Below are 22,240 nucleotides of genomic sequence, written 5' to 3'. Positions count from 1 at the left end.
GATGTCATCTCTTCTCCACTCACATTTTACTCTTGAATAACTCTTGTACTGTAATTTATATTTGCCTCCTTTGAACAATACAAACAAATCAATTATCTTTTACATCATTAGGTGAAGGTAGTAGTTGCATAGTAAAGAGCACATCTGATTATTATTTCAATGGTTTTAGTACTTAAAAAGCATAACAGGCACTTTGGCCCGTTTATCTTGTGTCACGTTGTGCCTTCTGTCTTTCCCTTCTTCCACAAACCCTTTCATGCATGTGAGGCACCAGACCGTGAAGGCCACATTGTGTGAAAACACACACACACACACACACACACACACACACACACACACACACACACACACACACACACACACACACACACACACACACACACACACACACACACACACACACACACACACACACACACACACACACAAAATCCAGCAGACTATGCAGATTTGTCTGCTGGAGAATTTTGCGATATTGATATATTGATATTTCTGCATGTTTTAATAGAAATGATCTTAAAACTGCCCGTCAGTTATTGAACTTTTCAGACGATGAGAAGATAAAAAATATCAAAATTTCCACATGACAGGCAAAGGCTGTATCATAAAGCAATTTGACTGTGTTAACGCTACATAATGCAGTATGTTGACTTTTGCACTAAATCTTTTTCCCGTGTTTTTTCTGCTTCTGCACAGATCCTACTCATTGGTATTTTCGAAGGAGAAGCACTGAATGCACCTGCTTGGAGAGATGAGTAAAGTAAAACTGGTCTGTTTGAAACAAAATAAGTTGCGGGGATATATTGTGATACTGACTTGGTTCTGGAGATATGGGAATATCTGGATGACCATGTTCTAAATCATTACACAAAATGGATTTGCACGGAGAGAGACTCTTGCCCTAGGATGAGAAAATGAGAAAACTAACAGCAGACTATGACGGCAAACGTCTCATTGAGGTAATGCAGTATTTTGGGTGCACGCTTACATCCAGTCAACAGCCTTGATGCTAATGAGCAATTTGAAGGTCCCTTTCCCTCCCGGACAATCCAGTTCCAGGATGATACGGAGATAAATAACTGCTTTGATGTTTGGATCCTGTCATGAGGATATTTGGAGAACATTTCACTGTCTCTGTCTGGAGATCATATAAAAAAAATATCTATGGGACTGGCAGGAAGATACAAATGTACAGATAAGACATACAAACTGTGATGCAACCTTGACAAAGCTTGTCAAACATGAAACATGTCAATTTCAAATGTCATGACTGGCTGAGGACAGGACGGTGTGTTTTTGTACTTATGATAAAATACGCCGTGGTTACTCCGAGACTTCACTGTGAAGGCTGTAGACCATGAAATAGGTTGAAAATTCTGTGGGTGTTATATCTATATACACACACTATATGCATAAACCCACACATTGATCATCAGAACCACAAAAGGGATATATCAGATGCAGATATAATGAGAAATTGATTGTGATGCAAACAAATAACAGAAACAACATGACTGATAACATCCTGATTGGTGAGCAGGAGGAACATCACCACAATAAATGTTTACATTGGAAATTGTTAATGCTAACATTGTAGCATTGTTGTATCCCAGTAACCACATGCATGGCAAATAGATTTCTCTCTTTCCCTTGGTTGTAAATGTTTGCCTTCTCTCAAACACTTTTCAGTCATTGCACTTGAGTAACACAAACTACGTGCTGAGATTTATTAATATATAATTATGTGTAAGGGTTTGGCTTTAGATTTTTTTCTTCCATGTCTTTGTTCTAATTTAAGCCATTCATATTCATATTTCTTTATCTTTAAAGGGAGTTGTGTATGCTTAGACCTTTCTACTGTATCACTCGTACAGTTCATTCAATACTCTGTAATATAACTTCATTAAATTAATAAGAATGTGAGATTGTTGTCTGTTTGTTCTTGAATGATAGTCAACTTATCATTTTGCAAACTCTGTGATACTACTTTTTACTTTGAGAAGAGAATCACATCGTACTGAATATAACTTAGCAAAGTCAAAGGTTGGCAAATCACACATCTCAAAGTAAGACCAAAACTCTTTGTTCGCTGGAAGTAAAATTGTGAAAAAAAATTATTATAGACCTCTTTAGTGGATGCATATAGTGACAGCCCCGAAGCCTTCCCCAGAATTAAGATATCTAATATTAAAGCTCTATCTGACACATACTTGGAAAATCCCAATGAAGAAACCTTCAGGATAGGCAAAGGATAAACAGTTAGAGAGTCAATTATAAATGAGGTACACACAGAAAAATATTTTATTGTGTGCGCGTGTGTGTGTGTGTGTGTGTGTGTGTGTGTGTGCCTAACAAATGAACTCTGCCTCAAAGAATGACTTCAGATTTTGCAGCTGCTCACTTACAAAATAAAACAATGAGAGATATGAGTCTGTGTGTGTGTGTGTGTGTTTGCTCGTGCACCTCTCTTTCCATTAAAGATGACTCAGACTCAGTCATTCTAAAGATTAACACCTTTTACAAGCTTAGCAAAAACACTGTCTGCAGAAATCTTTTGGGTGGTTATGTGGCAATTACAGGTCTCATCTTGTTTTCATCTTGTGTTTCTTGATCAGATCTTCTCAATGTCTTCATAACCTCAGACGTTTGTTTGTAAGTAGTAGTAATGTGTACCCACTTCATTTGTTTGCTTGTTTACTTGCAAATGTTTAGTGTAGCATATTGCACTTATATTAAAAACATGCTTATGCTACTTTTTGTTGCATTGAGCTATCATCCTTCAAATCAATTCAGTAATATAAAAAACATAAAGCTCTAATAAGGTTGATGATATTGTTTCATTACAGCATTTGCGGTGTGTACAAGGCTAATTTGTATTTTAAATTTAAAAAAATTCCATTTACGAACACTTTCGGGCTTTATTAATCTGTTAGACTTGTGATGAATCATGAAGTTACTTAATATGATAAAGTGCTCATCGATCTGTTAAATCCAGGGAGCGTCTGGCTGTCTGTTGTGTACCCGTTAGTGAGTGCAGTGTGATAAAGTGTCTGACAGTCAGCCAGATGGGAGTCACCCTCTGATCTGAAAGGTAGGTGGACAATAATGAGACACAGATGGACGCGGTATGTCCACACACACACACACACACACACACACACACACACACACACACACACACACACACACACACACACACACACACACACACACACACACACACACACACACACACACACACACACACACACACACACACACACACACACACACACACACACACACAAACTTCTCATAGTCTTAGTCAGGCCTTTTTTTAAACAATTGCGGCCAGTGGAAACTTCTTTGCAATGGGAACTAAACCATAAACTGGCATGTTTGAACATCCAGCAACTTAATTAGGAAACACCCTGAATCTTTAGCTGCCAAAACCCAAGCTATATGCTTTACTCTGCTGCGTGTCAGTTGGTGCTTTTTTGGGGGGGGGGGGTTGTTTCCTAGCTGCTGCTGATGCAAAAAAACCAATATCAGAGCAGTGAGATCAAACCAAAACATTAAAGTCGTGGGCCTCAAACCAAAACAGCGAGCGGAGAGACGCGCTCCGCAGAGTTGAGGGGAACTGCAGATCTGGAGATGGTTCTCTGACTTTGTCACCCATGAGCCCCACTTTCACATACAAGCGGTCATACGATCCATTGTTTGCATAAAAATATTAATCATTGCTGCTAAAGTAAGTTATGAGATACTGACAATATTCAATATTGACCAATAAAGAGCAACAGATGTTTTTTTTTTCAGCCTCGATTGTGCTGTCCAAGAGGACGATACTGAAGCAATGAAATTAAATACAGGCCGGCTGTGCTCTTCAACAAAAGACTTGGAATTGTGCCTGAAGAATCCATTGGTCTCCTCCTCCAGCACACATCCTGATTCATCTGAACACACACACACACACACACACACACACAAACACCGCGGTGAGATTTAGTCTGTCTGGAAATGGCAGAGACTGAGAGGAGGTCTGGGAATGCTGAAAGTGAAGGAGGAGGGGGTGTCAGTGGGAGGAGAGGTGGAAAGTTGCAACTTCAGGGCAATATAGACCGCATGCTATGGGAAGGAATGCATGTGTCTTCATAGGAGAGTGAAAGAGCAAAGGAAAAGAAGAGAGGAGGAGGAGGAAAGAAGCACAGAGGGAGGGATCTAAAGCTGAGGCTGCAGCGTGGCTCTGTGTCTGAATGAAAGAACCTCTCTCTCTCTCCCACTCTCTGCTGCTGTCTGTCCGTCTGTGTGCACGGCTTACATCCGCTGCAGCAAGTGAGCACATGTCCAGAGCAAATACAGCGAGACTCTCTAAGTGACTTCCCGCTGGAAGTAAATATTTTGCAGAAGCTGTGGCCGAAGGTGCAACATTCAAAGAAGCTGGATTACTTCTTTGAAATGTGACTCCTGTTTTTTTTGCGCCCAGAAAACTTTTTGGGGGGAGAAATTATCATGCGATGGACTTTGAGCTTCAATAACTGGAGTTAGATTTTGAAAACCTCACCTTGACACGCCGGTTCTGTCAACAAACTGAAGAACTCTACACCATCAGAAGAATTCACTGGATCAGGATCAGTCTGACCTCATTCACAGCTTGCCTTCTAAGCGTGATGTGTGGGTTGGTGATTTAACCAGCGCGCAATCCCGCGAGCTTTGGAGGTCTCTGGCCAAGTTGCAGGCAGGTGTGATGCTGGGTCAGTGTGTTTGATGTCCACACATTCACACTTCTACACAAACACACACACAGCTGTCTGAAATTGCAGAGACCAGAACATCAGATGAGGACAACCAATGCTCTGAAATATTATAGGAATTTCAACTTTGAGTTTCAAACCTGTGCTTGACAGATGCTGGTGGAGATGTCATATTTACTTCTGCGTCCTTCTCCTCACACGTTATAGTGAAAGCTGCTTTGATTCAGAGTCGAGCGCTTAATAATATCCTGAACTGGACAAACAGAGACTTTACACTATGACCCTGCGGATCTGTAATCTGGTCCCCCAGTGCATCCTGCCCCACACCTTCTCCCCCCACCTACTTCTGTCTGTGCTGCTGTTGCTCCTCCACTCCTGGTGGGGGAGCTGTCACCCCCAGTGTTTGGACTACAAGCCTCCGTTTGAGCCCCGGCAGCCATTGGTCCTCTGCAAGGAGTACTCCAAGTTTGGATGCTGCGATGTGGAAAGGGACGGGGAGATATCGGTCAAGTTTCACACCATCATGGAGAACTTCGACCATTCGGGATATGTCGCCTGCGGCAAGTACATACGCAGCATCCTCTGCCAGGTAAGAGTAACATTTCATTATTGTAAAAATCCCTACCACGATTGATTATACAGGCCAACTCTCACCTCATCTTGGCATTAAAAGGGATCATTTTTGTTACTTATTGCATTTGATTATGTGACTCTTAATGGTGCGACATTGAAATCTGAAATCATTGCACTGTAAACATACAGTGTATCCGTCAAAACATAGTCATTTTTTAACTGTGGATTTCACATCAATCTTTTCCACTATGTGTAGTTGTGACTATACAGTCGCAGACTTCTTGTGTATCTAAATATGTCTCTCACGCAAGGTGCACATTTGTCCGACTGTGGGTGTCTGCAGACCCAACTCAGAAACCTGGTGTTGATGTATGGCACCAAGAGGTCATCGAGATGAGCAGTGTGTGTATTTTTTAGCAGCGTAATTACATTCAAAGGCATTTATCCATCTGGTTTGTTTGTCAGGTGATGACAATGCCATTGAGTTTCTGTCTCACTCCAAAGGAAACTGTGGTGTGGTTTCAGATGAGTGAGAACCAAAGTACGGTAACCGCCAAACATGTGGTTTATGGCGAAATTCAAAACTGTTAGACAGTTACAGTTACTCATGCGTGGAACGCCAAACCGCCGTCTCAACTAATGCTTCACGAGTTTTTTGGGTTGTCTTGTGATTGGGGTGTGTGTGAACCAGAATAACCGGAGTAATGCAGTGCATTAAAGTAAACCCTTTGTTTCTAATCTGTCTATTTTAATGGAACATTACAACATAAGTCAGAGGAAATCCTTTGAGCCGAAGCTTTGAAAGTGGATTTTCTGACATCTAGAATGCAAAAACTAAATGTCACAGCGTACAGTTCATGTATTCCCATGTCAGCTGTCTGTACCGTAAACATTAGGCTTCATCCCTCCCAGCTTCCCAGAAAACATGTGTTCAGTATCTTCTCTCACATGACGCATAGGCTCCAGTTAGCAGGACCACAGAGCCTGATGCAGAACAACTTTATGAGAAAAGTTTTAAAAAAACATGTTTATGGTACTTTTTCTTTTTAGGTAATCCCACAAAATACACTTAAATTGTTTAATTACATGACTGTTTTGGAAATTAACTATTGAGCATATTAACTGACATCTCTGTACGACCCTAAATTGTGGATTGGGAAACTTAATATGTATATCAATGACAGCAGACAAACACGGGCTGGATAAAGCACCAAAGTAAAAGGAATCAGCACAATTCATTTAAAAAAAGTAACACTTTCAAAAAGACCATGAAGTGGGCTCAGAAAATGACTCATATTTCATTAGTCTGAAGAAATAAAGTTAAATATTGTTCTAAATTCAAGTTGGAGTTTAAGTGAGATTGCAATCTTAGTAAATGTTGGGGAATAATGACTCTTTTCTATTTCAGTGTCACTGAGTTTCTTTTCTGAGTTTACTAAACTCAGCCAGTCCCTCCGATTGCGTAATAAGGTGCTGACTTTGCAGCTCAGGCACTAACTATGTGCAGATCGTGAGGCTGAGGGCAATGGGGGGGCACTGCACGTTTTACTGGGAGGTTAAAACTTCTTACTGTAAGTAGAAATAGCGACAAATCCTCTGACCCCGAAAATACCGGTTTGTCTCATTGCGCTAATTATATCCTTCTGTGGATCTTTCCAAGCAGGCTGCGTCTTTGGGTGTAATGACAGAACTGCCAAGCACGTACGACTTTCAGTGGTTAGTGCAGTTCGACTCAGACGCAGTCGGAGTTCAGGACAATTTAAATATGCAAGCTCGGAGAGGGGTTTCTTCTTTTTAAAATCACACACACACACACACACACACACACACACACACACACACACACACACACACACACACACACACACACACACACACACACACACACACACACACACACACACACACACACACACACACACACACACACACACACACACACACACAAACACAATTCACAAGCTCCTTTGTGAGGTAAACAGATGAAAGTGAGGAACATACAATCTATCCATTTCTTAAATTAGCACATTTATCTGAAAAGTTATCCTAGAAGTCAACAAAAGTTTAAGGGAGGTTTCTATTTTTCTTTTCAGTCAAATGAAGTGGACTATGGCAATGAATCATGCGGATTTTGTTTCTGTTACTTATCTCTGTTTGGACTTTTTTAGTCGTCTTTGGCAGAAGACCCACTCTGTGGTTCTGGTTTCTCCAAGGTCAATGGACTGAGGTGAAAGAGGCCCTGGAGGTGGTCAAGTTCCCCCTGTGCCAGGGTACTTATCTTGGGTAAACCCGCCGCACTGAGGCCCTCTGTTCCCGCAGCACTGCAGGAGCTTCCTGATATCAATGACACAAGGCAGAAAGAGAGAGAGAGGGAGACAGTGCGTAAAAGGAGTGAGCAAGTTTGTGTGTGTGGGTCGGGGGAGACGGGGGGGAAATGTCATGATTCCCCATTTTAACTGACCAAACAAACAACCATTTCCTCCTCTGTCCAGAGGTTTAGGATATATCAGGTTCCTCCAAGAGAGGAACTGACAGAGACGAAATTTTAAAGACCATCACTTTAATGCAACTGTGGAAAAATATTGTGTGTGCGTGTGTTTGTTATTACTACAGCTAGTGTACATAGAATATTAAGATAAAGACCAACCCACCTAAGGCCACTTCAAAAGCAGTCAGCAAGCACTTACGGTAAATAAACAACAGAACACTGACTTAATTGTTTGCCTCGGTGCATTTTAATAAGCACTTTTAAGTACCGTCGCAGTGTTCCTGCCTCTTCTACACAGCTAAGACTCTCAGTTTTAAAAGGTCTGTCAGAGCAGCTTGCTCCAACAACATCAGAAAGATGCAGGACTTCAAATTCACTAGCAGCACTGGAATGCACCATACCACGACAAATCCCAAACACACAGATCCAATGAGATGCTGTTTTGGGTTTCTTGCTGACCACAATCAAAAATCACAAATATTCAAGTTTAGCATCCACCTACAGTATCTGACTCCTCTGATTTACAGTGTTTGGGTTTCTCCTCATTTTATAGATACGTTGTGGCAAAGTCAGTCCTTGACTTTTCTAAATTGGTGCAGTCGAATTGTCCTTCCCATCTACTATTCCTTGACCTCAATGGAAAACATCATGAGGTCAAGGAAAGGTGTAAAGGAGGACTGATAGGACTTAGGAAAAGCTGACAGCGCTGCTCACAGAATCCGACTCGACTTTCACTATACTAAGTCATCACGCGACGGCGGCTGTTATAGACGTGCGTCTGTCGTAGTGAAACTACAAATTTCTGAAGATGGACTACAAAATAACGCAGCGGCTCAATCATGTTTCAGTGTGTTTTACCACCGTGTGACATCAGATTTAAATGATTCATAGACAACAGTAACTTACATGATGACGTGCGTCTCTTCTGGGTCATATTCGTACTATTCTACTTCTCTTACTTCGGATTGAATCATTTACGTTCCTGCATTGCTCGCAGGTTAAATATTGCTGCCGCAATGAATTGTGGGGCGTCTATTTCTCCAAGTCGAAGGTCCAGTGTACCCTATTCTAAAGGAGATAGGAAAGGAAGCATTAAAGCTCCTTTCCTATGCATTAAGACAATCCAAACAGCTCTTGTCATGGCTGCCGATCAAATACTTCCGGGTGACTTCAAGATTTAGGAAACTTCCTAAGCAAATTTGACAATACGTCTGTACCCAACATCTCTCTTTTCTACTTTTCTCCGTCTCAATCTCCTTTTTTGGGGCTAGTCAAGGTTCAAGTTCACACATTCACATGTTTGCCACAAGTCTTTCTCTCTGTCAGCTGTAAAAAAAAAAAAAAAACGCAGCCGGATCAGTATTGAGAGACAGGAAGACACAGTAGATGCCAGAAACAAAGACTGGGGGGAAAAAAGCCTTTTATTTCCATCTCAAGTTTGAATCTCTGAAGTGGACAGCATAAACACCAAATTATAGCAGTTTGTGGCAGAAGTGGCTGCATTGTTGGGGAACAGCTGTTAGTAGTTACTGTATGTGCATTTATCCTACCCTATGATAGTGGGACTCAAAATAAGCCGGTCTCAGAGCAACGGCTGGTTCTCAGCTTCAGTGTGATGTGACAATGTGAACCTGCAGCTGCAATACGCCAAAACCCTTCTCCAAATCCAAAATATCTGTATCGCTGAAACGTCTACATGACTCTTGTTTGATACACAATGTCACTCTGTAAAGAGGATAGATACTAGACACTGTGGGAGGCGATACAGCTCGCTTCCATCTGCTCCACATCCCAGTGTGATCCAGCTGCTCAGCCTGAACACAGCGCTTGTTTTGCCCTGTGGACCAAACGCTCTGATCTCCACCCAGGAATGTACTTTTGTGTCATTTAACAAAGCTTCTCTGACTCGAGTTGAATAGAGCAAAAAAATTTGTTCACATATTGTCAAACATCATTACGGGATTACTTTGATACTGAAGAAAATGTAAAAACACATTTATGGTCAGGGCCAGAGTTTTATGGACCTTTCTCATTATGGACATCGGAGATACTGACATCCATGGAAAGTGTTGGCAACCTTGAATCTAAGATTGTGGTTATTTATGTTTGTGCTTTGAGATTTGACTGACTGATGACTTTGAGGAAGGAATATGAATAACTAAACTATGTAAAGAAAATATTGACATCATGAGTACAGGAAAAAGAAATTCTAACACACTGGTATATAAAACAATGACAAAGTTATTAATCCAAAACTAATCCAACGCTTCCTCACAGATACTTGCAGCAACTCTGCTTGCAGTACAAACACTGATACTTGCAGCAACTCTGCCACAAATGACTCTGTTCCTTTTCTGTGTCTGTTTAATATCCATAATTAATACGTCACAGACTTTTCTGTAACTTGACATGTACAAAGAAATGAAAGTTGAACTCATGTATGAGCAATCTTTCACGTAGGCACCTTTAGACTTATCATGAATTTATCTGTCCTTGGAAAAAATGAAACAACAGCACATTGGGTTTCAAGGCCCACAACTGCTACTGTACGTGGACTAGCAAGAGTCAGTCGGTCCCAGTCCTTGTCTGCTAAATGATTTAAACTATATTTTTTATTATCTAACCTCCAGTTATTTTTGCTGTCTAAATGTCAGACAGTCTTTAAAGAGGGGTTCACATCTCAACAAATTATCCACTTGAAATTAAATCTTCTACAAACTGAAATTGCTTCAAGTTTACTCCATTATGCTCCAATGGCAATTTGTGCACAAACTAAACTTGCCCGACACTCAACTTAATCATAGTAGTAGAGTTAAGAAGTTTTTTTTTCTCTGGACTCTGGTTCTCAGTGATGATCGGTTAGGCCGATTTGGCGCTGAGTGAAAAAGCACCAGTCGGCCACAGGATGGTTTGGTTGCCATGCCTCTCTGTGCCTGTTGCTAACTCTTCTGGGTGTGGACAGTGTGGTTGTGACTTAATAACTGACTGGACCTTCCTGGGATCCATTTATACCAGGCGACACTCCGACAGGCTGTACATAAACCAGGCCTGACCAGTTATAGTGAGGCGGTGAGGAGCTGCGGTGGAATAAGTGCACGAATCCTCTATTTATCTGATTCATACATGTCCTTAGTTTTACGTCTGAGATGAAAGTGTCCTAAAAGAGGGTTCATAGGTACAGATACCCAAAACTATCCACCCTTAATAAAAGTAGAAGGGAGCTAAAAGTTTTATCATTTTCCTTCGCAGGAGTGTTCTCCGTACGCTGCCCACCTGTACGATGCTGAAGATGCCAACACGCCCATGCGGATGCTGCCTGGACTGTGTGGCGATTACTGCTCCGACTACTGGCATCAGTGTCGCTACACACTCAGCCTCCTCTTGGAGGACATGGGGAGCCCGCAGCAGTTCGCAAACCTCACGGCGACGATAGAAGATGATCGCAGAAGGTTCTGCGACTTTCTGGTGCTGAAGGACAAACAGTACTGCTATCCAAATGTGCTGACGAGTACAGGTAGAATGTTGGACACACACCAATTAACACTCACTCTGATGTAATAGTGAGGATGAGTACTGGAGCAGACTGACATTGCCATCTCTTCATCCTCTACTATCGTGGTCACATTTACACACATTAAACGCAAACATCTAGACACCGGGAGAATAGGAGGTTGCAGTAATCAAGTCTCACACCACAAACCAACGCGCTGAGACTTTGACTCTGTTTCTGTGTGCTTACAAAAGTCTATACATCTCAGTGTTTAATTTTTCCCCTCCTTTTCTCTCCGCAGAGCTAAATGCTAACCTCGGCTCGGTGCGTGAAGATCCTAAAGGTTGTCTGGAGTTGTGTTTACAGGAGGTCGCAAACGGGCTCCGCAACCCCGTGGCCATGATTCACGCAGATGACGGAACGCATCGCTTCTTCGTGGCAGAGCAGCTGGGTTACGTGTGGGTGTATTTGGCCAACGGCTCCAGGATCGACCGACCTTTCCTCAACCTCACACGGGCTGTCCTCACGTCTCCGTGGGCTGGAGACGAGAGGGGGTTCCTCTGCATAGCCCTGCACCCAAGGTTCATACTTTCGTGATAATAGTTATTTGTGAGGTTCATGCTGAGGACTCGACGATGGCCTTTTGTACAACTTCTTCACACATTTTACCTCAAAGGAAAAGCTGACTGTGCCATCACTATATTTGTTTTCAGAAATAAACTCGAGAACATATCTGAAAGCAGCTTATGTCAATGCACGACATGGACATTAACATTTAGCTTCTCTTGTCTACTCAGGTTCACAACAGTCAGAAAGGCCTATGTGTATTATTCTGTGTCTGTCAAGAAGGAGGAGAGGATACGAATCAGTGAGTTCACACTGTCAACTCACGACGATAACCAACTCGACCACTCGTCTGAGAGGTGAGGAGTTCAAGTGGACACAAAGAGACAGAAACGTTTTATGATACTGCTCATATTGTAGCCTGTAGGTCTTTATTTATTTATTATTATCTGATTGTAATGTCTTCCTCTTATTTCGTTTGCTGCAGAACCATCCTTGAGGTGGTGGAGCCAGCATCCAATCATAACGGAGGACAACTCCTGTTTGGCCATGACGGCTACCTTTACATCTTCATCGGTGATGGTGGTCGAGCTGGGGACCCCTTTGGAAAGTTTGGCAACTCACAGAACAAGTAAATATAATTTCAGAAATGAAGATGCTCAAGGGAGGAGCAATTCAAATTCCTCAGCTAGCACACTATCATGTAACAAAATGTGTGTTCATGACCAAAAGGCACATCTATGACATGAGCCCACGAAAAGTTTGACAGAATATGATTCGTACATATTTCGAAGCTTCAGTCTAATGTTTTTTTAAATAATTAACTCAAATAAGATACACAGATCTCAGTTTGCTCTGTTGAAAAAAGAAAATGCTGATCAAAGAAAATTATAAATACCTCCTAGACATTAGAATACCAAATATTTTGGGGTTTCCAGACAGAAAGCACTTGTTATTCTCACTATATAGTGAAGTAAAGGGTGAACGATTAACGTATCCATCACGTAAGCACTTGGCAGCAGTCCACAGATGGTAATGGAAGATGTGGTAAAGTTGACATGTAAAGAAGACGTGGCAGGATGTGTTCATGCCAAGAGCGATTGTACAGTATATATAGTTTATGATGATGGTCTGCAGGGCATTTTTTTTCTCTCTGTTTGTTAACATTATTCACCTCTGACAGCGAACAACCTTTACGTCATAATTCATTTGATTCATTCAAAAGAAAGGCTAGCTGTATCTTGAGGCAAAGTGCGTCGTGGCCCTTTGTTTACATACAAACACCACGTTTGATGCAGATGTATACCTGGATGTGTTAAGTCATTCCTATTTGATCAACCCACGGTGGCTTGAATGCTAATTACTGCCAAGGGACACGGAGGTAGGAAGCGTTTGCATCATACATAACGCGCCGCGCTGAAAGAATGTCATGCACATTTGTTGAACTGTGAATCGTGGATGTGACAAATACTTGGACACCAATTATGGATCGAAATAAGATGCGACAGTTGTATAAATATTCATACATTTCACCGACATTGCAAATTCATTCATAGAGCGAAACATTGAGTCGAAGTGCCGTCAGCAGGTTAATGACACAGATTATTGAACATTCTGTATATTTTAACTGAGATGCTGCTGTTTGTGTTCTCCGCAGAGTTTTAGTTTAGCAGTTTAGCAATATGGTTTCTTGTTGACACGCTCTGTTAGCTGTTCTGGGAATGACAGAGGATTCACCCTGCCTTGTCTAATATTGACATTGCACACTACGGGTTGTGGTATGTGCAGGGGGGGAGAGAGAGTGGAGTGTGGGATTGGGGTGTAAGGAGACAGCGACCAGGACACAAGGAGGAGGACGTAAATGATGAGGGAGGAGTACTTCAGACAGAGAAACAGTTCAGAGAGCATAGCAAGAAAAGAGGAAAAGTGACAAACTTAGAGATGAAGCTCAGATAGATGAAGAGCGAATACTGAAGTGGACAGTAAGAGGACATCAGGTGGAGAGGAAGACATGTGTATGAGGAATATGATTTTTAGAATTTCTTTGGAAAGATAATAAAGATAAAGAGGAACAAGTTAATAAACTGAAAGATTCAGGTCGTGGCCTATTTCTTACCTGCATCATAAAATGCCATTCACTCAGCTGAATCCTTCACACTCTCTCGTCTACTCCTTGTGTCGGATAGGTCAACACTTCTCGGCAAGGCGCTGCGCGTCGATGTCGAGGACAATGACGACGGCGCCCCGTACAGCATTCCATCGGACAACCCGTTCCTGAGGGAGAACGAAGCACGAGCTGGTAAAGAGCTTCAAATATTGTTGTGTGGTTGGGGAATTTTTCTTCCCTGCTTACTGAGACTGTAAACAGGGGATGTTTACTATTTAGCAGGGTCGCCTTATCAAGAGCATGCGAGGACGACAACAACAACAGTTGACCTGGGAGTTATGGGGCCTGAAGCATATGCTTGTAGGTTGAGATGCCCTGTGGTGTAGATTACATTCTGCAAAGACCAATGACAGAGAGACAGAGCGTTCCTATAGAGATAGATGAGGAGCCACGCTGTCTGTTAGATAACAACACGTGATGCACCCTAAGACAGGGACAAGTCCGGCTATTGAATGTCTACTCTGTCTACCTGGGATGTGTGTGCCGTCCCACAAATCTCCTCAATTGAGCTCCTGAGTAGACAGTTCTGCTTAAGACATCCACGGCCTCCAATTGTCGACTTCAACTCTGTGTATATATCATAGCCGTTTTGAGACATGAAAATGTCCTCACCCAATTTTTCGGACATTTTCCTGAGATTGCCTTTGGCATATGACGCACGCAGCGGTTAGAGCAGGACATGAAGTTAATTCTGGAAAGCAGAATGGTTTTGTTAACAGTCAACACGCCCACAACTCGCCTGCTGTGAATTTTGTGGAGATTCTCCTGCTGTTCTCTCACATGGTCTCACTTTTTTCACTTGACATTTCAAGCTGCATTTCTAAAAGCTGCATATGTGGGAAAATGTAAACAGGCCTGGCATTGCTTTTACAATGAATTGAACATTTAATTCCACAATTTTTAACACAATTTTTCTAGACTCTATCTTTTGTAAAGAGCTCAAATAATGTGCGACTGTGATCTCAGTGCATGAAAGTGAATGTCTTACTAAATGTTTTTGAAAAGGGGAAAAAAACATGTCTTGAGACAATGATGGGGTGCACAAATCACTGTTCCTCCCAGAAAGGGGAAGGGGACAGGGATTTATGCTATTTGCGTCAACATATAAATTTCTCCTCATGGTTTCGTCCACTCATACTTTCGTTCTTTCTTAGAGATTTATGCGTATGGAGTGCGCAACATGTGGCGCTGCTCCATTGACCGCGGTGACCCTGTGACAGGGCGAGGCAGAGGCAGGATGTTTTGCGGTGACGTGGGCCAGAACAAATACGAAGAGGTGGACCTCATTGTTAAAGGTACAATGATTTCAGTTTGAAGATTTCACCTTCATTATCTTCATTCTCACTTGAAGCTGTTCACTCACTAACAGCAAATGAAATGTCTATCATTATCTACTCATCATATAAAACTGTTCTCTCAAAGGCCACACAGTCAGACAGTGAATTAGACATCACGGTTAAATCTCAGTGTGCTCCCTGACAATTATGGAGAATGGGGTCTGGTTGTGTTAACCTAAAAAAAAAAAAGGGCATGAAATAAACATCAAATTACATGTTTCTTGTCCCAGCCAAACAATAGTTCAGTTCAGTGGGTCCAAAGGTATTTTTACAAAATATTTACCGTATTATGAAGCAACATTTTTCCTGAGAAGTTTTACTAACGGCAACCAAACATGTTTAAAGGCGGCAACTACGGATGGAGGGCCAAAGAGGGCTTCAGCTGCTATGATCGCAAACTCTGCCAAAACTCATCTCTAGGTGAGCTGAATTTCTTGGTTTGCTTTCACTGACTTTTCACACCGCAGGGCGTGGACACAGCGCAAACCTCTGACCTTTATTTTAGATTTTCACTTTGTAAGAGCTACACTACTGAGAAAAAAAATATTGACATGTGTACATTGCAGATGACATCTTGCCAATCTTCGCCTACCCCCACAAAGTGGGCAAATCAGTGACAGGAGGATACATCTACAGAGGCTGTCAGATGCCCAACCTTAATGGAATCTACATCTTTGGGGATTTCATGAGTGGGTAGGTGTTTTCCTCTTATTCATAGAAAAAAAAAATCAACCAAGTAACAAGTTGGAAAAAAATGAATCTATAATGTATGTATTTGTGCTTATGTGGATACAGTATAGATGTATGTATCTCTTTCTACTTAGGCGTCTGATGTCTTTAAAGGAGAATGTCACCACGGGTCAGTGGCAGTACAATGAGATCTGTATGGGAACAGACCAGACCTGCAGATTCCCCAAACTCATCAACAGTTATTATAAATACATCATCTCTTTTGCTGAGGATGAGGCAGGTAATAACTGTACTCTGTGTGACAAGTGTTTGACAGTAACCTTCATCAATATATAATAATGTTTTCGCAAAACTGGTAATTTTGTCAGTTCAGAGTTCGAACGGTAATTATCATGTCCTGTCTACAGTGCAAATTTTTACAGGCGGAATCAACTTACTCATAGTGATTCCAAAAGATTACTGTGCTTCAAGGCATCTTTGCAAACTTAAAATTATGTATAATGAACAAGTGATGGTAAAAAACCTTTCAGTAATGAGAGTTTTTAATTCCCTAAAGTTGACATGTTCAAGCAGAGGGTAAGGTCTGACGTAGAATCTGGTTTGGATGAAAGAGAGCAGGCTGCTGACTCCAGAGGAAGTGTGATGCACACATGCTGCTCACCCTGAAATAATCTCTTCCCTCCCCCTGGAAGAGCTTTGGAGGAGATTTAAATTGAAAAGTTCAAGCAAAATTCCAAGTCCCATTAGCTGTAAGATCTTCCCTTCACAGGACACATTTTGTAACTCGTCTCCCCTCTCCTCTGTTTTGTTGTTTTTCTCCTTTGCTCCTCTACTTTCTTGCTCTTTCTCCAATACATTTGTCTTCCTTTTTTTTCTCCCTGCTGTTCACCATATTCTAAAATTGTCTTTACTTAATTATATTTCCTCTATCCATCTTTCTAGGAGAACTGTTTTTCTTAGCCACAGGAGCTGCGAGCGCCACAGCAAGAGCAGGAGTCATCTATAAGATAGTGGATCCTTCCAGGTTGCAAACCAATATGCTTTATTGAGACAAAATTTTAAGCAATTTAATGAAGCTATTTGTGATATTTGAAATATGTTTCAACTCTAGCGAGTGAGGAGGATGGCGCAAATTTTGGGTTATTTGCGTGGCGCTATTACATAAAAAGTCTTTGTATTTAATTTTTTTTTTAAATGGCATAAGATGAACTTTAAAAAAAATTACCAAGCTTAAAGAGCATCTAATAGAAATTTTGTAATTTTTACTCTATTGTCCACACAGACGAGCTCCACCAGGAAAATGTGGCGTCAAGCCTTCACATGTTAACATAAAGGGAAAACTGATTCACTTTCACCCCAAAGAAGGTAATGGGAAACTTAAAATAAGGTTTATTTCTCTAACCACACTCCCTAGTTGCCGTTTCTAATCTCTAAATGTCTTTGTTTGCAGAATTTGTAATTAACAAGAGACCGACCACGACACCTTTTCCCACGACGACCACAAGAAGAACTACAACAACAACGAAAAAAACACCAAGAAAACCCATAATAATAATAAAACCACCAATGCCAACGAGAAAAACACTACGAAAAACGCAGCTACCACCAACGACAGCAGCAACAAGAAAGACAACACTGCAGACGACGAGAAAGGCAACGAGAAAGACGACATTACCAACATCAACTTTAAAAGCAACGACAATAAAAGCAACCCCAGCCATGACAATCAAACCAACAACCTTACCCGCAACTGTCCAGACGGCCTCGGAAACAACTCCTGCCACGACCACGCCCACTGGTAGGCCTACTGGTGCACCCGTGTACCAAGCCAGCTCCACCGATTACCTGACCCGTAGGTCAACTGTTACCCCGGCCACTAGGTCCACTATTTACTCAACCACTAAGTCGACTGTTAGGACCAACATTAAACCCACCAGTAGACCAGCGCCTACCTCGACACGAGGAGAAGCCGCTAGCCTCCAACCGGGTGGTGTCTTCGTCTGTGCTCTACTTTTTTTGATTTACATTTTAACATGTTAACAGCTACATTTAGATTGAACAAATCCAAGGATATATTTGCAAATGGAAGATTCTTTGCAAATTGACTTTAAAGTGATAAAATCGCACCGCGTATAGAATAATTAGAATAAACCGCGTATAGAATAATTAGAATAAACCGCGTATAGAATAATTAGAATAACAGCTACACAGAATTGTCGCTTGCGTTGTAGTCACTACATATGTTAGTTGCAGGGTTAGAGTCTTATGACTCAGAGTTTTATCTAAATAACATCATGTTAGATATGACATTTTAATTGGCAGCTATGTTTACTGTAAATATACAAAGGGAAATCTTAGCCGCACTTTTTGATCTGCACATCAGTTTGATGTACAGCAGGGTAGATATTAACTTTATCATAGTGCAAGCCTGGCTATTATAGCATTTAATTTAAACTAAAGCTCTAGAAGAGTTTTATTGTATAGGCAAGAATAGTTAAATCCACCAAAACGTCCTGATGGCAGCTTGTACAGTATGTTAGAGATGAATCAACTGTCTCTGAAGTAGTTCAGGTACGTGATTCTTAGATGGTAAAAACAGTCACATTGTTGGAGATTTAACAGTAATTACAGTTGTGTTCTATATCTCAACTACTGCGTATGTTATTTATAAGTTCGCCTGTGCAGATATATGCTGCGTTCCGTCATACCTCGGAACTTGGACCCCAGAAGTCGGGGTGGTGATTTTTTCCCCGACGACTCGGAGGGGCGTTCCAGTTGTAATTTCCGACTAGGAGGTCCGAGATTATACTGGAATGATAAACCCGACTTCTGAGTTCTGAGGTATAATGGAACGCAGCAATAGACTGGAGGATGAGCCATTTGCACAAGTTTATGTCAAACTCAGGTTGGCTGGAATTAGCCAAACTGTCCCAACATTAATTCCTGCAATTCCTTGGCTGGTACAAGAGTCTAAAGCAGGGTAAAAGGTGCTTAATTATGAGTCGAGTATTTGCACTACTTTAAGTTAAATCAGGTACATTGGCTTTATTTATTTTGAATAAATGGTTCTGCATCAGCCTCAGTTTGGACATTCATCTTTGTGTGTCTGTGTTTACATCTTTCCTTTACCTGCCGTCAAGGAGAACAATTCTCTGAATGGCTTTCCTGAGCCATCACGTCATTAAAAACTTCTATAAATTCAAACTTACTTTGTTGTATTAGACATTTTGGGAAATGTAATTATTCACTATTTTGCCTGAAGTCAGACGAGAAGATCAATACCATTCTCATTCTCTGTTTGTCCATTAAATTCAGGGTGTCAGCCGTGGAACAACTAGTCTGTCTTTTTAACAGTGTAACAGAATTTGCAACCGGCACTAAAACTAAAACTCACAAATTAGCATATTATATTTTGTTTGTTCACATTGTACAAAAAACAATGGGCAATTTAACAGGTATTATTTGTCACGCCATTTCTCTTTTTAGCAAAACATGTTTTAAAATGATAAAACTGATTAAAATAACGTCTTAGTCTCAAAAAGGGAGCTTTTGAAAACTTTGGACAGAGAATGTTTTTGCTTTTTCCCAGTTTCTGATCTTTGTGTTATACTGTATGCTTAGTTAACCAGCTGCTGAAGGTAGCTCCATATTTACCGCATTCATGTGTATCAATTAAAGAAAGAAAAAAACGCTTAAACACATTGTTAAACTATATCTTCAAATAAAGAGGGTCATTCTGTCTCTCCCTTAGGTTATCGTACAACCGTCATGACTGCAGTCTCTTCTAGGATTGCTCAGACCCCAATCATCACAACGCGTCCAACAAGGAGAAATGGGAGACCCCTTCAGTTTCCCCCTAGTACCACCTCCCAACCTTTGACCTCACCACAGCTCCCTCCTTCTCCATCCACAATATCCTTGAGACGATCTGAGACGGCTCTGACCTCTACGCGTTACCCTGAGCGTCCTGGAGCGTGGACCACACCTCGTCCTCCTTACTGGAGCCAGAAACCCGTTGTGTCTTCCTACAAGCCCCAGAGACCACCGGTCAATGCCACGGTGCCTAAAGCACGAGAAGAACAACTGTGGCTTGAGCAGAAGCTGAAAGGTGCTGGGGAGGGCAACCAAGTGTATAAGAGGCCCAGAGGAAGAGGTAGAGGTCACGTTTTCCAAAGAGGAGGAGGAGGTAGAAGGCTGAGAGTTGGCTCAGTGCGACTGGTGAGCACTGACGGTTTATCGGCTCGAGGCAGAGTGGAGATCTTTATCCGAGGAGAGTGGGGGACAGTGTGCGATGACCTCTTCACCACCAAGGCGGGCACTGTGGTGTGTCGACAGCTCGGCTTCACGACGGCGCTGGCAGTGATGAAGAGGGCCGCGCTGGGGGAGGCTGACAGAAGTGTCAGGATCCTACTGGATGACGTGGAGTGCGAGGGCGGGGAGAGATCGCTGCTGGAGTGCAAGAGATCCAGGGTTGGGAAACACAACTGCTCACATCGGGAGGATGTAGGGGTGATCTGCGGTTAGCACAGAGTTTTGAAAAGAAGAATAACACAGGAAGGGAAGGAGGAGGCAGCGATTCATGGTCCTGTCACACAGAGGAAGTGACAGGATCAGCAGGAGGCAAGAAGGGAATAAGAGAGTATTTGAAAAAGTTATAAAAGGATATGACAGACTGCACATTTTACAGCATGATTGTTCAAGGCAATTTCAATGAATTGTGTTTTTCCTATTTGCCTGTTTTTCTAAATTGATGTTTCATTTTTCACGGCTAAATGCTCAGTTGTCCTTCAACAGAGCTAGTCACAAAGTGCTTTACAAAAATACAAAAGTATTTTTGTAAAGCACTCGACAATTCTGTCGAGTCCCTTCAACAGAATTGCAGGAGAGCATCGGAATTTCTTGCAGAAGTAAAATAAATCTGCATGTAAATGTGAACTCTAAATTTATTACGTTCTAACTCCACTGTGGATGGTAAAAGTAATACGCTCTCTGGAAATAACAGTGTTAACCGCGTGGCTAGGAATCACAAATCCAAATATTCTCCATGTCGGTTTCTGTATAGCGTCAAATAAGACCTTGGCAAATGCCTAAATTAATTTTACTTTGCCATTCTCTGTTGCGACCTGGCATTAATTGCAAAACCCATTCACTGTCATGACAAGATTCAACGCTTCAAAGAGCCTCACTGGAACAGTCCAACTATAACACCACTGCCCGCTGGTGGAATGATGGTTTCTTTTCCCATACTTAGAGATAGATGTTATTTTAACCCCAAAATGGTCAAAATTAAATAAATTGGCTTTTGAAAACCGTACTGACATTCTATCAGTTCGGTTTACATGTTTAGTAGAGTAAAACCACCCAGATCTGTTCAGTCAGCTGTGTTCTGAGAAGATATTTGTAATTTTTTGTATTGTATAATCCCAGCAGGTCTATTTTCTTTTTGCATTTTGACACCTTTTTGAATGTAGCGCTACCAAAGAAATGCTGGACATGCTGCAACGAATGTGATAAAATTTTTCCAGCTTGACATGAAGAGATTTAACAGCACAGAGTGATTTAAATAAAGTTTACTGCAAAGTGCTTCTCTTGTAATTGCCTCTTACTCTCTGATAGGGTTTTATAATGAGCCGAGGGACGGTGACTCACTCTGAATCACTTATTCTTTCTCCAGCAGTGCACTTTTATTTAACCTCAGCCTCAAACAGGGAGGAAAATGTAATGTATCTTTGTAAGATGTCAGGAAACAACGCCCCTAAGATGAACTGTATTATTGATCATCACAATTCCATATGCAAACACCATGGAGTTGTTCTTGTTCTGGGTTTAACTGTGTGGGGATTATTATGTATTAATTCAGGAAAAAACTAATAATTAGAGATTAGAGAAAATATTCTGCTCGTGTTATGCACACTGCTTTGAAGAAAATACGATGCAGGCATTTAAACTATTCAACGACATTGTGCTATCCGTAACAGAATTTGTTTTGGGGTTGAAGAAGTCCAGCTGCCCTGCCTTCTTAAATACAACGCTTCGGACGGTACCGATGGGTTAAACTACAGGAATCACAATTCAGTTCACAGTTTTATGAGATATTATTTGACTCAAAAATGTTAATGACACAATCAGGATAGAATATCTGTCAATGTTTTGTTTTCAACTGAAAACTGAACTGAAACTCTCTTCCCTTGTGTAACT

The 22,240-nt window shown here is 41.5% G+C and overlaps 2 protein-coding genes and 1 long non-coding RNA gene across 6 annotated transcripts in view; 2 read left to right on the top strand and 1 right to left on the bottom strand.

The window, feature by feature from the left end:
• The window catches only part of LOC118299126 (GTPase IMAP family member 9), a 29,710-nt gene extending 27,799 nt beyond the window's left edge, over nucleotides 1-1,911 (top strand). For 2 of the 3 annotated variants that reach the window (XM_035622588.2, XM_035622586.2), the window contains one exon: nucleotides 697-1,911. The gene's annotated coding sequence lies outside the window, so the exon portion shown is untranslated. The remainder of the gene's footprint in view (nucleotides 1-696) is intronic. The other variant, XM_035622587.2, reaches the window with a different exon arrangement.
• The window catches only part of LOC118299133, a 58,182-nt gene that overhangs the window by 25,806 nt on the left and 10,136 nt on the right, over nucleotides 1-22,240 (bottom strand). For both annotated transcript variants that reach the window (XR_007031686.1, XR_007031685.1), the window contains exons 2-5: nucleotides 13,965-14,122; nucleotides 5,078-7,640; nucleotides 4,874-4,986; nucleotides 4,544-4,790 (exon numbers count right to left, since the gene is read on the bottom strand). This is a non-coding gene — a long non-coding RNA (uncharacterized LOC118299133). The remainder of the gene's footprint in view (nucleotides 1-4,543; nucleotides 4,791-4,873; nucleotides 4,987-5,077; nucleotides 7,641-13,964; nucleotides 14,123-22,240) is intronic.
• Nucleotides 4,783-21,625, top strand: si:ch211-136a13.1 (HHIP-like protein 1). The gene is made up of 14 exons (XM_035622580.2): nucleotides 4,783-5,322; nucleotides 11,044-11,308; nucleotides 11,586-11,865; nucleotides 12,082-12,207; nucleotides 12,336-12,479; nucleotides 14,035-14,147; nucleotides 15,170-15,310; nucleotides 15,698-15,772; nucleotides 15,919-16,045; nucleotides 16,177-16,322; nucleotides 16,985-17,066; nucleotides 17,325-17,407; nucleotides 17,493-17,840; nucleotides 19,794-21,625. Exons 1-14 carry the CDS (start codon nucleotides 5,011-5,013, stop codon nucleotides 20,564-20,566), a joined length of 3,015 nt encoding a protein of 1,004 aa, XP_035478473.2. The 5' UTR covers nucleotides 4,783-5,010; the 3' UTR covers nucleotides 20,567-21,625.

The sequence above is a fragment of the Scophthalmus maximus genome, chromosome 11, assembly GCF_022379125.1.
Source record: "Scophthalmus maximus strain ysfricsl-2021 chromosome 11, ASM2237912v1, whole genome shotgun sequence".
Classification (NCBI taxonomy): domain Eukaryota; kingdom Metazoa; phylum Chordata; class Actinopteri; order Pleuronectiformes; family Scophthalmidae; genus Scophthalmus; species Scophthalmus maximus.
This window is presented reverse-complemented; position numbering and strand designations above follow the sequence as displayed.

Bases quoted from the DNA above. Each gene is read 5' to 3' on its own strand.
- si:ch211-136a13.1 (XM_035622580.2), top strand. From the start codon at position 5,011: ATGACCCTGCGGATCTGTAATCTGGTCCCCCAGTGCATCCTGCCCCAC. The intron at 12,208-12,335 runs GTGAGGAGTTCA...CGTTTGCTGCAG, and splicing joins CTCGACCACTCGTCTGAGAG to AACCATCCTTGAGGTGGTGG. The intron at 15,773-15,918 runs GTGAGCTGAATT...TGTACATTGCAG, and splicing joins CTGCCAAAACTCATCTCTAG to ATGACATCTTGCCAATCTTC.